Here is a 17,500-nt window from a genome sequence, read left to right as displayed (position 1 = left end):
ACAGCTGTGGCAGAGGATTCCTTCATCCCCGCGGTCCCCGTGGGGATGAAGGAAACTCCTGCCACAGCTGGGGCAGAAGTCCCTGGCATTCTCCATCTCTTTTCAATGGGGCTAGCGCTGCTGCCGCTGGCCCCATTGAAAAGACTGGCGATATGTCGGCGTGATGCCGATATCCCCGGCGTCATGCCGATTTTTTTCTCGCACTGCGATGCGAGACTTTAACTTTTGAATCGCATCGCAGTGGAGAAAATATCGCCAGTGGGTGGGAGCCCTTATTGTCCTTAAAGGGAACCTGTCACCAACTATTAGCACTATAAACTAAAGACCCATTTACATGCAACAATTATTGCTCAAAACTCGTTCAAACGATGGGATATGAGTGATAATGAGCTTTTTTCATTTTTCTGCCAACAAGGCCATATGATGGCTTGTTTTTTTGCAAGACCTACCTTTTCTATTGCGTAGTAATATCGCGCGAGAATCACGCTAGTAAAAACAAAACCATTGAAATCAACGGTTTCGTTTTGTCACGTTTTGTGGGTGCGATTTTCATGCCCGCAAAACAATCCAAAAATCACAGCCGTGCGTTTAAGCCTTGACAGGCACTACAGGCAACCAAATTTCTTGTTCACTTTCTCATTAGTTTATAGGTTTATTCTTCGTTTAGTACACAGTTCAGGTAGCATACACACGGCCATTGTCATTTAGCCTTAATACAATACTTTTAATGGATCTCTACTTTTGTTTTTTTTTATTTGGCTCTAAAAAGTTCCAAAAATCTACTCAGAAAGCTAAACTCACCAGGCTTGTGCTACCTAAACCACGTGCAGCATGAACTCGGGACAGCTACATATTGGGGGTCAAGTATCTTTCATTCTATAAGGGCGCCCACCCACTGGCGTATTTTTTTCCCTGCGAAATTCGCAGCATTTCTTTTCTCCTGGGGTCTATGGGACTTGTAATGTTAAAATCGCGATCGCGCAAAATCGCAATTTACCGCGCGCGATCGCGATTTTAACATTACAAGTCCCATAGACCCCAGGAGAAAATAAATGCTGCGAATTTCGCAGGGAAAAAAAAACGCCAGTGGGTGGGCGCCCTAATACTGAGACATTTTAGAAAAGACCTCAAAAATCTGTTAGAAATGGGGCTTGGAATGACTACCCATTACGGAGGTGAGGGCGAGAGATGTTGGTCTTATGTAGGACAGCCAACACTGTGTCCCTCCCCTGCTGTTTGAAATAGGGCTGTGGTCGCGAACTGCATGTAAGCTTGGGCAGGTTTCTGTGTCTAGGCTTGCATGCAGAAGCAGGTACTGACTCCTGTCTGGAATCCATATGGCCTGATGGTGGGGGTTATTTGGAGGATGATGGGGTTGTTTGGGGTCACAATGGGGGGATTGGTTAGAGGACTGCAGAGGACGAAGGCGGATTGAAGGATGATGGGGGATTTTTTTATGGGCTGTGGAGGATGAGTGATGGATTGTTTGGAGGACTGCAGAGGGTGAGGGAAATATTTTGATGGACTGTGAAGAATGATGGGGGATTGTTTGGAAGACTGCAGAGGGTGATGGGGTTTGTGTGAAGGACTGTGGAGGATGATGGGAAATGCAGGGAGGATGATGGGAATGAGTACAGGGCCGTGGAGGATGATAGGGGATTGTTTGGAGGACTGTGAAGGATGATTGGGGATTGTTTAATGGACTGTGGAGGATGAGTGATTAATTGTTTGAAGAACTGCAGAGGGTAATGGGGGATTGTTTGATGGACTGTGAAAGATGGTGGGGAATGGTTTGGAGGACTGCAGAGAGTGATGGGGGTTGTGTGAAGGACTGCGGAGGATGATGGGAGATGTGCAGAGGATGATGGGGGATGAGTAGAGGACTGTGGAGGATGATGCCCTGCATCATTAGTGTTTGTGTAGTCAATGTGGGACCCAAATCAACTCTTCTTCCAATGTGGCCTAGAAGCACCAAAAAGTTGGACACCCCTAGCCTAGACTAACTAGGTCTATCACTGTTTGTGTATAGCGAGAGACCTGTCAGTGTAGGCTAGCCACATGGGGAGAGGCTGGCAGCCGCCACCCTCATGACTCTAAATCTTGTTCCCAGCAGATTTTCAAATAATGTCTTTCTGAAACGCACAGCATTTCAGAATAGTATCTACAAGGGTGAATGTATGTGCCGGTCCCAGGCTGATGCTGAACATGGTCTGCGCAGCAGGAACGTGGGGACAGGTATTCTTTAAGATTCTAGCTGCGTTGCTTCCAGCACTAGAGCTTAGGAGCTTTCTGCATATGACCCATACATTGAACGGAATGATAATTAGTATGCAGTGAGATCCTAAACCCTCTCTAGCGAGAGCTGCAATCAGACGGATGTTTAACACTGAAATGTATGGCTCTACAAGGGTTTGGATCTCCAAAACAAGTGCAGATAGATTATGACAAGAAGCATCACATTATGTTCAACCCAAAATGCCCCGGGGTTATATGGTGCACATTCACATTTTTACTTTAAAGTGGCTGACCAAGTTCTACAAAAAATAAAGTTTTTTTTCTGAGGAAAATACTATTGATGACCTATCCCTATTATAGATCAGCAATAGTTAATCGGCCAGGGTCTGCCGCTCGGGACCCTGACCCATCAGCTGAGCAGGCACATGCGAACAGCGCAGCAAATACACAAGGGTAGAAGCAGATGCTTAAACCCCTCTCATTGATTTCAGTGAGAGTTGCGCTTGCAATTACAAGCTTCGGCCACTACACAGGGGTCGGAGCAACTGCGGCGCTGTGTGTGGCACTGGGATAGATTCATAGCAGATAACAGCAACATGGTCCACAAAATAAAACCCTTATAATAAATTCCCCCCTTTGGGTTTCACTTTGTCACTATTTTTAGTATATCTGCTTGCTTCATGAATTGCAATACTTTTGTTTCCATTCAAAGCCTGATACAGACTTTTTATAGCTGACATTTTACTACAATTGAATCAAGTCTAGTTTATTGTAGGAATTGAACCACAAACTATATCAGAAAGTTACAGAAGCTCTCACTAGACCAGTGGTTCCCAAACTTTTAGCCATGGAACCCTTTTTGAAGCAAAAGTTTCTTGTGAAGCCCCAAGGTGGAACAGAGGGTGTGGTCAAGGGAGGGGTTAGGGGTGTGGCTTATCACTGCCCTCAGCAGTGTGAAACCTGCCCTGCTCTACTGACCTCAGTAGTGGTGCCTGGACAGGGTGTTCTGAGCAAATGAATGTCCAGGACCTGCGATCGGCAAAGCAACGTGAATCCATGTTGCTATGCCGACTCCAGGTCCTGGACATTGCTTTCCTCAGCACAGCCTGTCGGGAAACCACTACAGCGCTGAGTATAGTGGAGACCTAGACCCTCGGAGCCCCTGACAGTCGCTCACGGAGCCCTTGGGACAGAGCACAGTTTGGGAAACCCTGCACTATACAATGCCGAGTCTTGTTTGCAGAGAACCCCTTTAAGATCTGAGCTGGCGATCTAACGATTCTCACAACCGCCGGTAGCGCTGCAGTGTATGAAAATGCAGAATTCTGCGCAGATCTGACTTTTTCATTTTATAACGGCTGATTATTCTTACTATTTTCTAGATGGAGACCAATGCGTATCAAATCCTTGTTTACACGGCGGCCAATGTAAAGACGACGTGAGCTCCTATGTGTGCTGGTGTCAGCATGGATACAGGGGAAAGAACTGCGAACTTGGTTTGTATCTACCGCCTGCACATTAATGCTCTCATTACCATAATGCAAATGTTACCTAATAATCGTGTTCGCATTCTGAGCGCTACAAACTCATTTTACATGGAGAAGAGTATGAACCGCGTGGGGAGGTGGACGCGCCATTACTAGGCAGTTTTTTATAAAATCGTACATTACTGTTAACATGCTTATCGCTAACTGTGCATTAAGGCCGACTTCACATGACCAGATTTGCACGCTCAAAACTTATGCATGCAATGCGCAGTGAATAGAACCCATTGATTTCAATGGCCCCTACACAAGCCCCTTTTTTGTTAGCGCTATTCCGTTGCAGCCTGTTCTATTTTTCTGTGCATTTGCGCCGGGAAAGAGAACATTTGGAGGTCGTGATACTAATTGATCGTTTCAATAGCTGAGAGCATCGTTGCATATTTTTATGCACATGCATATTGTACTGTACAAAATGAAGTTGTGCACAAATACGCAATGCCCAATGCGCAAAAATGCAGTGCAAGTACGCATACGCTCATGTGAATTCAGACAACCGTATATCGGCCAGGTTTTCACGCCTGGCCGATATACGGTGTCCCTCTCAGCAGCGGGAGGAGGCTGGAAGAGCTGGGAGCAGTGCTCTGAGCTCCCGCCCCCTCTCCACTATTTGCAATGGGAGAGGGTGGGATAGGGGCGGAGCTCAATTCTGAGACTTAGCTCCGCCCCTCCCATTACAAATAGCGGCGAGGAGCAGGGTGGGGGTGGGAGCTCAGTGCACTGCTCCCGACTCTTTCAGCCTCCTCCCCCTGCAAAGAGGGACACCGTAAATTGGCCGAGTGTGAACACCCGGCCGATATACGGTCGTCTGACTAAGCCCTTAGCCCCTTGAGTGGCACGCCCGGAAAATTTCCGGGGACGAGCTCCACTACTCATAGCAACATAGCCCGGAAGATTTCCGGGCTATGTATGACTATGGGAGCTGCAGAGCACAATGCCACAAGCTGTGACATTGTGCTCTGCCTGCACAGACCCACATAGAGCAGTGCAAGGGCTTTGAAAAACCAGCAGAAGATATTGCCGACATGTTGGCAATGTCCTGCTTTGTTTACAAGTTGCCATAGAGACCATCGGCTTGTCAGAAGCAAGCCGATGGTCTCTGTGACAGGGAGAGCTGGTTGTTAGCTGTCAGAGGACACCTAGGTACTAGCTCTTACAGCAGAGATCAGAGAAAACCTCCGATCTCTGCTGTGTTAACCCTTTACATGCTGCAGTCTATGTGACTGCAGCATGTAAAGGGCTGTCACTGCAGCATGTAAAGGGCTGTCACCATCGGACCCCCGGAATGTGATCAGGGGTCCTAATGGGTCCCTGTGGAAGTCCCCTAAAGGGACAAAAAAAAATTAAAAAATTTTTTTTTAAAAAAAGTAAAAAAATTATTAAAAAAACACTTGTCTCCCTTTACTTTGTAAGAAATCTAAAATACAATCACACATGTGGTATCCGTGTGCGTCGTAATGACCCAGAGAAGGAAGTTAATACATTATTTAACCCCTTAATGACATAGCCCCTTTTTTCTTTTTTCCCCATTTCTTTTTTTCCTCCCCCCTGTTTAAAAAATCACAACTTGTCCCGCAAAAAACAAGCCCTCATATGGCCATGTCAATGGAAAAATGAAAAAGTTATGGCTCTTGAGACGCAACTGCAAAACTAGTTGAAATTCAATGATTAGACCATTTTAAAAAACCTGCCCTGGTGGGCATGACAGGGTGGTAGGAAACCCGCCACTCAAGGGGTTAGAGAGTATTTAGAATTAAATGGGTTGCCTAGTTATTTGAAAACACATGAATTCTGCCATTGTTTATGTTTGCTTTATATGGAGTTCACTATGCAGCATAAATAACATGATAACTTTTTTTCTGCAGGTTACTACTTTTATAACTATGCCAAAATTATATATATTTTTAGGATTTTTCACTTTTTTACATTAAAAAACCCTTATTTTGGATTTTTTTCCATCACTGCATTGAAAGACCCATAACTTTTTTTTAATTTTCCCATGCAAAACGCTTGTAAATTTTGGGGTTTTTTTTACATATTAGTGTACATATGACTTTTTAAACATTTTTACAGCATTTTTTTGGGAGGCAATATGATAAAAAAAAAAGTATTTTGGCTCAGTTTTTTGCTTTTTTCCGTGATAAAACAATATTCGATTTATTATACAGGCCGTTATGGGTGTGATGATACCAAACATATTTGTGGGGGGGTTTTGTTAGCAAAAAATAAGGAAAAGTGTGCAAAAAAGGGCTTTTCTTAATTTTTTTGCTGGGATTTTTAAAAACTATTTTCTTTGCCTTTTTATGTCCCCGTAGGGAACATCATATGATCATTCAGATCATGAGCTGTAGTACTTCTGTACTGCAGTGTATTATTTATGTTCTTCTACAGTAAAGGCTATGGCAAAGCATCAGCCCTTCATGATTTTATGACGGTGGGCTGGTGAAGTCAGAGAAAGAGCTTCTCCCATTGTGATTTCTGTACATGTTGCGATCAACGTGGATCCATATGTCACAAATATATGGTATTTTGTGCAAACCTCTTCCCAGCTATGATGTGCATATATGTCAAGGTGTAGCAAGGGGTTAATAAAAGTGTCTACCAACCACACCCCATACTGTAAACTTCTGATTAATTCATACAGCACATACACAATACATTTCTATTAGTTTATGCTATCTTTAAAGGGGTTGTCAGAGATTAGAAAATTGGGATTGTTCCCAGTAACAGAAACCACGTAATCTTGTAGATAGGATACCTTTTAATGGCTAACAAAAATACATAATGTTATAGCAAGCTTTCAGATCTTCTATAGACCCTTCATCAGTATAGTTGCTTTCTTCCAGAAACAATGCCACCCATGGGTTGTCTGTGGTATTGCAGCTCAACTTCATTGAAGTGAATAGGGGCTGAGCTAGAATACCGCACACAACCTGCAGACAGATGTAGCAATGTTTTTGGAAGAAAGCAGCCATGTTTTTCTAATCCCGTGCAACTCCTTTAATTTTATGATGATCGCTTTACAAAAGAGTAAAATATGAGTCAATAAATAGATTTTCATAGAAAATATTCTATTTAAATACCCTTGTCAATAATGGGATGCCTCCAGATGGCAGTGCTCATTATCCACATACATTATAGCATTTAACTGTTCCTACAATCTCCCATCATATCACTGGTAGCGGTTATCTGCTTCTGGCCGAGCAGCTGCAGTTACACTATATGAGTTTACATAGTCTGCTAATTACTGTTTGATGAGATGCTTGTTATTAACATGTCTGAGTAAGCAGCAATATGCTGAGGAGTTGCACTTTTTCGCTATCCGTGTTTTCTATAGTCCTGCTGCCTTAGTAATAAATAGTATCCACTTAGTTTCAACTAGAAAATGAGGAAAAAAGTATCTCCTGCGCTCAGGGTGACCCGTGAAGTATCAACTGTGACTATCTGTAGGGTGGACGTATAGGTATATGGACCAAAAGGACCATAAAAGGGAAGCAACAGGAACTCTCTTTAGTAGATAGAAAAGATGTTTATTAAAACAGAGCTCTAGATGTGAAGATGTAGTGCAACGCATTTCAGAGCTGGCACGCTCCTTTCTCAAGCACAAAAGAACTTTTGTGTTTCACGATTCTTTTGAAATCCCCGCTCTCAGTTCGCTCTGTGCTGGCATATAATATATGGATTGTCCAATATTAGAAAAAAAAAGGTTCTGCTTTCTTTTGTATTTCCAAAACTTCTACAACTCTTGTCTCCCTCAACACTTCACAAAATTTGCTAATGACTCCTGCTCCTCACCATACAAATGCAATGCATGATCATAGATGCAAGCCAAACCCTCCACACAATACAAGTCACTTCACAAACCACTGGGTGGCTACATATAGCAATAAGGCATATACATTTCCAACAGGGTATTGCAAAATCATGTTTTTTTCTAAAGCTGGTTGTTTCATTCAGCACATCTTGGGATATGACAGGTCAAGAAGAAATGTACGAAAGGACTCATCTGTATGTTTAGTATTTGCAGCTCACCCTCATTCAAGTTGATGGGACCAAACAACCATACGAGGCAGTGACTATGGACGGCAACGGTATTGCCTCCAGGATCAAACCAAGAAGATAGAAAAACATGTTTCTGTATAATCCCTCGCTCCTATGTGATGCCTAGCGCAGGGTCTGGGAGGGTAGGGTCTGACTTGGGGTTTCTCCACTTGGTGTTCTTTGAGTCGCTGTTTCATGCTCCACTCCCTTCTTCACCCCTGCATTAGGCAGAATACATGTGAAGAAGAATTATATAAGAATATTTCCAAAATTGAAAAGGGATGACCTCCAGCCCATACAATGTATAGACATGGATATATGGTAGTATAGTGTGATATATCATGCATACCTTTCCAAAGGGAAGACTAATTGTTCCTCTTGTATTTCAGTATTGCCCATCACTTGTCTCATTAACAATGGGGGATGCCAACAAATGTGTCGAGAAGATGCAAGTAAAAACGTTATCTGTTCCTGTGCAAGTGGGTACAAGTTAGGAGAAGATGGAAAGTCATGCCAGGAGGCAGGTAATCATCAGGTTTTAACCTTTACATCTACTATTGCAGTTGCGCCAAAGGTTATACACAATGGTAAATGCCAAGCTAGTGCTGCTTTGATAAACCATCCATGGACTTCATCGTAGTATTCCAAGTTGCAAGTTAATTTGAACAGATGATACAAAGTGGAGATACTTTCAGGAGTAGAAGTACTGCGCTGTATTACTCATGTGTCGTTCAGGGCGCCGGACACACGTTGGGTGACACGGAGATTGGTGCTAGTAAGTTGTAGGACCTGTGAGCGCTGGCTGGGAGACGAGCTCTGAATGCTGGAAGTTGTAGGTAACAGTCTATTGCTGTGTTTACGGTGGAAGTGATGCATGTAACCACAGCGGCAGATTAGAAGTTGTTCGGTGCGAAGAAGAGGGTTCAGAGCGGCAGATAAAAGATACATGTTGCAGCTCCGTAGCTGTAACTCTTAGATTTCAGCATTTTCAGAATTTTCCATTTGTGCCCAGAAAACCCCTTTAAATTACAAAAATCCCCACCACTTAGTGCCTGCATCCCGACACAAACCAAAGGGGCAGTGGTGTTCCACCAATGCAGGGAGACCATGCAACTACTGTGGAGCCAGTAGGACAGGGGGGCTACTTCCCTTCTGATGACTTACCTCCCCTTTCCCCTGAATGTCCAGCAGCACAAGTCTTACATTCCAGCTGTTCGGGATGCTGCTCTGTCAGTGCAAGCTGCTCCACCCCCCATCCTCTTGGCGGTACTACACTAATAGCATGAAGGAGGGGAAGAAGCAGCCTGCACTGACTGAGAGAGCATTCTCAGCAGCTAGAATAGAAGTAAGACTTGTGCTGCTGGCCGAGCATTCAGGGGAAGGGGTTAAAGCAGAAGGGACACCAGTTAGTTATTTGGCCCCAGAGAGCGGACATTAGTACTATGGAGGCCACAGAGGGGACACCAGTCCTATACAAGGCCACAGAGGGGACACTACTACTATGGGGGGGGGTTACTAAAAAGTTCATTAGAGGTTGTGGCAGGATGGGAACAGTGTGCAAAGATGAGTTGTAAGTGGAGGAAATGTTTGTGGTCATTATCCCCAGATAAATGGTAAAAAATGAAAACAGGCATCACCAATCAGAGAAGTCATCACTTGTAATCTTTGGAGGTAACTGCACTGTAATCACTATCACTCTGTAAAGCTCTTATCCATTATATGGTGACTTCATTATAAAGAGGCATAAAAGAGCGGAGCCACTATATCTAAACTGCTGTTTTATAGATATGCTGCCTCTAAGATATATGTTTATTAATAGGGGGCCCAATTCTAACTTTTGATATGGGGCCCCATAACTTCTACATACGCCCCTGCAAAGGAGCCAGGATTTTATTGGACCCATACAGAATTGGTTGGAAAAAAGTGAGGTATGTCCCATCAGATTCCTTATTATGAACTGCCAATCTGGTACCAAACAAAGGCACCAAACTGCAGCACATGAAGGGAGAAGTTTACTAAGCCCAGCATTTCCCACACTGGGCTTAGTAAGGTTTTCCCCGATGCACTGAATACATGAAGAGGCTCATGTATTTAGGGCATCCTGGCAGGTCCGTGCGCCTTGACAGAAATGTATACCTGCCCAGTTTCTGGCATAAATTATACATAAATTTGTCAGTCCAGGGTAGCAATGCCCCCTCCCAACAAGCCCTGCCCACTCTTCAAAAAAGTGGTGGTGCCGATGCAAAAAGCTAAAAGGTTGCAATGTTTTTGTGACTTTTCCATGCCATAAAACTGGCGTGAAGCCTTCATAAATGTTGCCCAAAGTGCCTGCATCAGTTGCCATTTCTCTAATAGGATTTAATCCCATTCTTGTCATAAAATAGACCGAACTTGCATGGACCACAAATAAGACCATCTAAATGCATCCTTATGCAGAAGATAATGTTATAAATGGTTAGCTGCCAGTTCACACGCCCAACACTCAATAGAATGTCCTCTGACATTGGCAACTGGCGTATTTCCAGTTGCTTAGGACAGTCAAGAATAGGAAAAGTAGCAGGCATATAAAAGTGCCATCTAACAATATGTGAGTAGGCTCAGGGTGATGGAAAACCTCGGTCTACCTCATTCACTTGGTTGTCTTGATTTGTTTGCACAGTGCCATATCCATGTGGGAAGGTTACTGCACCAGAGGCTTTACCAAAAGACGATACCCGTTCTATCATCGATGATTATGAAGACTTTAACTCCACCTTCATTACATATGACAACAGCACAGAAAACCTCCAATCAGATCAAGGTTCAGATGTCATTGTGCCTGCAATAGTCAATTCAAACGAGAAGATTGTTGGTGGGACAGACAGTCTAAAGGGAGAATTTCCATGGCAGGTACAGTAATATCATTGCAACGTGATCACCTCTGTTGGCTTAGTCATATGGCTTAGTCATGCAATAGGAAGTGCCAAGTGAGATGCATAGCCTTATATATGTGTGTAGTGCTACTAATTGGCTTTACCAGAGTACTATCATGCTCAATACTAGGAAAGTGTATCTGAAGGCAGATGTTTTCTCATGCAGTGGATGGGATGGCACAGAACAGAAAGCCAGGGGTTGGTGTAGAAGCTCGGGAGCACTTGTGAGAAATATGTTGGCAGGCACTATCCAAGTTGGATGAAGAACACTAGGCCGTACCACTACAAGTTTGAGGCTGGCTGACTCAGAGCATGGGGTCTAAGGGCCTGTTCACGCATATGTGAGTTGTGCCCAAGATTCTTGAGCGTAATGTGCATTGGACAGCCCAAAGACACCCCATCTGTGTGCTTTCCAATCCCTGTGGGCAGTGGACATTGCATGACTGATTACCATCCATCACCCGGAACAAAATAGGAAATGCTGGGACTTTTTTTTCACAAGGACCATTGGTTAATGTGAAAAAAAGCCTGTGTGAATAGCCTAATTGGCTATAATGAGACCATGTGCCGTCTGTGAAATAAAAGGATAGCACATGGATGGGAAATATGCCCATGTGAATGGGCCCGAAGAGTTGTTGGCAACTTCTAAGGTTTGGACTCCATCTGAAAATAAGTCTTGGGTCAAACCCCCCGAAGGTAGACTCTAGAAGGCATTAGCTAAGTGCAGAGTGATCAGCCAAGCTGGGTGGTTGCAGATGAGAAGACAAACTTGTTATCTAGAAGTCATTGACAAAGATCAATAGTATGGACAGAGAAAATCAGAATGAAAATGTCCGGCAACAGCAGAATCCAAAAAACAAACCAGGGTCAACAGAAGAGAGCAAACAGTGCTGAAGAAACATCACAGAATCTGCAATGTTGGAAAGCTAATCAATTACTTACAGGTGGAGTGCTCTTTCAACCCTTTGCAATCCAATTTTGTATTCAGGGTTTCCTAGGGGTTTTTCTCTTTCTGCCATTATACAATAGCACTACCTGCTGGCTAGAGTCAGTACTGCAGTATTGGACATGTTGAAGAGGCCCCCGACTACAGAGCGGCCAGTAATGTACAGTAAGAATACCCTGCCGGACGTCTTCCTGTACAGCCTTCAATCAGAATGTCTTTAGAAAGGGTTAAAACCCTAGTGATGTCATCAGATTGCGACTTGTCAATTTCCCTTGCGGTTTTACGTGGCCAAGAAAATAGCGCAAGATTTGTATGTTGTGATGTGCACAAATCTCGCACAAATATGAAACCCATACTTGTGAATGGGGTCATACACACGAGCGATGTTTTCCTGCATAGCACCGCGATGTTATGCTATGCGGGAAATGCATCACAGCATGTTCTATCTTCCTGCAATATTGGCCACTGTTTCCAATGGGGCTGGCGGCAGCAGCACTGGCTCCATTGAAAGCAATTGGAGAGCTCTGCCGTGGGACTGACAGCAGTGGCGGGGATTCCCTTGAGCCCCGCGGTGATGCAAAGCTGTTTTCACATGAAAACGCCTTGCCTCACTGAGGCTTTCACATGGATGGTGAGGGCGATATCGGCCTGATATCACCCTCGCCCGTGTCCGGCTAGCCTAAGGCTAGTTTAGCACGGGCGATCGCGATATAACTGCAAAGAAAATCGCGGCAAAATCACAGTTTTATGTAGGCAATTTTTGAGCATCAGCAATGCTTATTCTTGTGAAAAATCGCGCATCTTATCACTGCCGCCTGCAATTTTCACACGAAAGTCAATAGGAGTTTCTTATGTTAAAAATGCATCGCATTGCATGAAAATTGCAATTTTGTGCGTTGCGATAAAAAGGAGGCTCCATATGGAAGCATGTTCAAAAAAACATGTGAACGAAGCTCCAGGCCCTATCGCATGACTATCTTAGGCCAGAATATGGCTACTGCTGCCATAGACTCCTATGGGAGCCAATGACAACTGCCAAATAAGGGAAGTGGGAGGGAGTTTAGCAGCATGACTGCTAAACTCCCTCCCCATTTTCCTCCCCTCTCCTCCCCTTGGTATCTGTCTGCAATGGGAAGGGGCAGGTCGGCGTGGGAGCATGTGTGCTGAAGTCCCAAACCCTCCCATTGCAGATAGCCGGTAAGGGGCGGTGAGGGGGAAGAAGGGGAAGGGAGTTTAGCAGTCATACTCCTAAACTCCCTCCCACCTCCCTTCTCCGGCAGGTGTCATAGGCTCCCATAGGAGTCTATGCAGCCGCCGCCATATTCTGGCCAAAGATAATTCCAGAACTATCTTTTCTGGCCAGCGTAAAAGCATCCAGCCAGAATGCACACTGTATCAGATAGGTAGCGTTCATCAGAGAGACATGAAAACACGTCATGTGAAAGAGCCCTTAGTAAATCATATGGTGTGAGGTTCATGGTCAAACGCTGATATTGTTTGAAGCGATGCATTTGTACCAGGGGTTCCAAATGTTTACAAATTTGTGTCTTGTACCATTTTCCCAGTTTGCAATTTCTTCAAAGCGACATAGTGGTGAAACCTTCTCTGCCCATTAAGACAGACAAGGAGCTTCAGATTTGCGCCACATAAGCGGGATTAGGAGTTTAGCAGCAGACACGTTGGTAGGTTTTTGTTAGAGGGGTGCAGGCTGGCTGGGGGGTTACCCAGGAGGATATTTACTGGGGATAACTTGATGTGTGTTGAGCATATTTTATTGATATGTTCTATTACTTGTGACCAGTAAGGAAATGTTAACACGTTGTGACTGCACTAGTGGCCAGGTAAAAAAAAGGTAAAAAAGTAAAAAAAAGATGGTGCATATAGTTAAACACAATGTATAGGGGATCCCAGCATGCAGTTGGGCTAACAGTTGGAGCACATGTTGCAGTAAACAATAACAGTCTTTATTTAGCAGCTGAATAAGGCGCATTTCAGGTTAGTTTCACACAGAGGATTGCGTTACTGCTGCGAGAAAATCGCGGCAAAATCGCATCTTTCTTCCCGTGATTTTTGTGCACCAGCGCGGCTTTTTCTCGCAAAAACATCGCTGCCGCTTCCAAGTTTCTCCCACGATTTTGCCGTGATTTTTTTTTAGCGCAAAGGTCAATAGGACTTTCTGATGTTAAAAACACATCCTACGAAAATTGCAAGTTTGTGCATTGCGATGTGATAAAAAAGCGACTCCATAGAGAAACATGGGCGATAAAAAAAGAAAACACAAATGGCAAATGTGAAGGAAACCATTAAAAATCATTGGTTTCATAATTCTGCATTTTCACTCACTCTCGCATCGCACGAAAACCGCACAATTTCTTCGCCCGTGTGAAGCCGGCCTAATACAGACGTACGTCCTGGCCTGACCGTGGGGTTTCAGGATCTGAACTCAGAGCAGCAAAGGCCTCTATGATGCTCCGAGTTTGGGTCAGTAAACCTTGTGGTCAGACCAGGACACGCATCTGTATTCCAAATGCAGAAATGCGCCCCTAATACACCCGTCTGAAATCTGCCTTAGCAGTAGAGTCGCTTTAACTTGGCCAATAGCTTCAGAACGTTGCAGAACAGTTTTCAATACTTTGCTGATAGTAAAGCTGTCTCGGCTTGCCAACCGCTTTGTATCTTCACTATATCTTGGTACATTTAGAGTCTCTTTACATATTCGTAGCAGGCCTGGCACATTGATATGGAGGCAGAGAGGACCCTGTCCACAAGGGTTTACAATGTACAGGGTAGGGTAAGGAGACACTAGAAGGGGCTTCCATTGAGGCAGTAGGGTTACTCTAGGTTGTTGGCTTGGCTGAAGAGGTCGTAGAGAGTCTAATGAGTTGGGTTGGCGAGTTCCAAAGTATAAGTGATGCACAGGAGAAATCTGGAGATGGTGCGTGAGGAGCTCACTAGGGGGGAGTAGAAGAGGAGGTCTTCGTGACCGGCGGGTTATGAATTGGGAAGTATCAGGAGATTAGGTTAGAGATGTATGGAGGGGACAGGTTGTATAGAGGACATTATGTATGGGGAAGTTTCAGGATATTAGGTAAGATATGTATGGAGGGGACTGGCCATGGACGGCTATTTATGTCACTGATCATTTTTTGACCTGGATTCTCTTAGAAATAGGCAGCCAGTGAAGGGACTGGCAGAAGAGTAACGAATAGACAAGGGGATAAGCCAGGCAGCAGATTCGAGGAGACTTACTCACCTCCAGCTTTGAGGGTTTTTCTCTTGGCCTACGACTTGGCCACATGCAACCTTGCACCGTCTTCACATACTGGCTGATTACTCCAACACCTTTGCAAACAAACAACCACTTGCATGTCACGCCCCACATTTATACCCATATAGCAACCACTCTACGGGGCAAGTAGGTGCCTGACTGTTTGACGCACATGCCACTTTCTCCCAGCATGGTACCTTGGTGCTGTACACCTTCAATATGGCTACTGTGATTGGGAGCAAGACCACCAACACAATGCACATGGGGACCATGATAGATTGTTATACTACCCTAACTGCATGGTTACACACAATCATACAATATACAGCTTGGTAACTGAGCAGAATTAACCCCTACTAATCTGATACCCTGAGTGTGGTAATACAGATGATCTTGTAAAGCTCAACAGGAACCAGACTGAGGACTGCTGGTTGAGGTATGGTTCGTGACAGCAGCCTTGGGGTATTTTTTTTCAGTTTTTTTCTCTTCTGATCTCCCTCTCATTCTCCCACAATCACTCCCTAATACTAGTAAACTATGTGGGTGATCTCAATGGCTGAGCTGATATTAGGTTGACACTTGGCGGTGGAGACCCACCTACATGGTAACTAATGGATAGGAAGTGGCGCAGAAACCACCTTGCTTTGCTTCAGTCAGTGTCCACAAGGATTTGAAAGGAATAGATCATGAATGATACATCTGTGCAACTCCATTGCTGACATTAATTCCCTGTAAAATAACAACTTGGTGAAGTTGTCACAATAATGTTGCAATAATGTGTAACAAAATGTGCAAATAGTAAGAAAAGGGAAGAAAGGTGAGTTTATCCTGAAAAAGACGACATTGTACATTTTTACTGCTGTAATCGGCTCGCGGTACAAGTTTTGTCCTGTTATCGATACATTAAAGTATACAGATCGGCAAATCATTATCTCTGGCAATAGCTTTTAATAGGAAAACTTGTACTGCCCTCTTCTGGAAGAATGTCTGCACTACACAAATGAATATCTTAGATTATTGTATCTGGCTTCTTGAGTTGATATCATTTCCTTCTAATCACTGATCCCCTCTATAACGGCCGTTACTTATCTGTAACACTATGGAATTATAGAGCAATGGTTAGAAATCTATCATTAATGGGATGCTATACGCAATGCAAAGGCAATGTCATTCTGTGCTCGTGTCCTGCTCTTTTCAGAGAGTTTGTCTGAGTTAGGGCAGATTGAGCCAAACGTATTTGCGGAGGCATTTCTGCATGTGAACATCCCGCGACAAAGCGACGCCTTCGATTTTCAATAAATTAGTTCAGACGAACGTGTTTTTTTTCCACGCAAAATCTTGGCATTCTTTGGAATACATAGCCCATTGATTTCAATGTAACCTTAAATATATCGCATGGCACCCGCGTGCCCTGAAAACACTTCAGATCCTCTCGGGCGAGTTTTCAGAGGATCTGAATTTCCCAGGTGTGATGCATGGCATTTTTGCCTGAAAAGTGCCTCGCACCCGCGGGTAAAAGGCAGGTTGCCAAGCGCAATATTGGGCCACTAGATATTACGCTCACACGTGTGAATGTAGACTTAAGGTTCTTTCACACGAAGTGCATAAATGGCGCGTTTTTTACGCCCGACCATATATACACAAACCATCTCAGGTATTGGTTTTCAATGCATCCATTCACATGGGTGAATATATGGTGCGTAAAAAACATCGAACCAGGAAAAATGGAACACATGCGCTGACGTATATACGGTGGCCGAAAAGATCTTTTTGGCAGATATACGGTGGCAGCTCCCATAAACTTCTAGGTGAGCTTGGGAAAAATGGAGGGCAAGGCATTTTTGCAGTGTCCAACGCCACAAAAAGCTTACAGGTGCCTTTATATAGGCATTTGAAGGCATCCCGAGGATTTATGCTGAATGAGGGTTTTCCGGGATGCGACGTATTTTTTTCGCTAAAAACTATGGTCATGTGAATGGACGAGAAAACACTAATTAACTCTGGCTATGATCGCAGAAAAAACGTCGTGAAAAACATAAAAACGTATACGGCCATGTGAAATGTAGCCTTAGGGTGCATTTCAGACGACCCATATATCAGCTGGGTTTTTCACGCCCGGGCCGATATACGGCGTCTCTCTCTGCAGGGGGAGGATGCTGGAAGACTCGGGAGCAGTGCTCCCGCCCCCTCCTCTGCCTCCTCTCCACCCCCCTGCAGTATTTTCAATGAGGAGAGGCGGAACAGGGGCGGAGCTAATTCCCAAAACTTAGCCCTGGCCCCATTTCACCTCCTCTCATTGCAAATAGTGCAGAGGGGTGGAGAGGAGGACAGAGAGGGGGTGGGAGCCCCTGCAGAGAGAGATGCCGTATATCGGCTGGGCGTGAAAATGCAGCCGATATACAGTCGTCCTGAATGCACCCTTAGACAGTAAAAAGAACAAACTATCCCCATTTTATCACTCCAGACCAGCTGCTACTAGCAAGGGACCCATGTGTAGGTGATGTGGTCATGTATAATACGGGGATGCCTATTGTATACAGTGGATTGCCGGCGGCCA

General features: G+C 44.4%; 1 protein-coding gene across 1 annotated transcript in view; it reads left to right on the top strand.

Moving 5' to 3' along the window:
- Nucleotides 1–17,500, top strand: part of F9 (coagulation factor IX) — an 80,861-nt gene that overhangs the window by 42,178 nt on the left and 21,183 nt on the right. The window contains exons 4-6 of the mRNA XM_066579886.1: nt 3,618–3,731; nt 8,207–8,341; nt 10,477–10,706. Coding sequence (XP_066435983.1) covers nt 3,618–3,731; nt 8,207–8,341; nt 10,477–10,706 — 479 coding nt within the window. The remainder of the gene's footprint in view (nt 1–3,617; nt 3,732–8,206; nt 8,342–10,476; nt 10,707–17,500) is intronic.

This window comes from Eleutherodactylus coqui, chromosome 10 (assembly GCF_035609145.1).
Source record: "Eleutherodactylus coqui strain aEleCoq1 chromosome 10, aEleCoq1.hap1, whole genome shotgun sequence".
Taxonomy (NCBI): Eukaryota; Metazoa; Chordata; class Amphibia; order Anura; family Eleutherodactylidae; genus Eleutherodactylus; species Eleutherodactylus coqui.
Note: the sequence above shows the minus strand (reverse complement) of the source record. Positions and strands in the feature narration are given on the sequence as shown.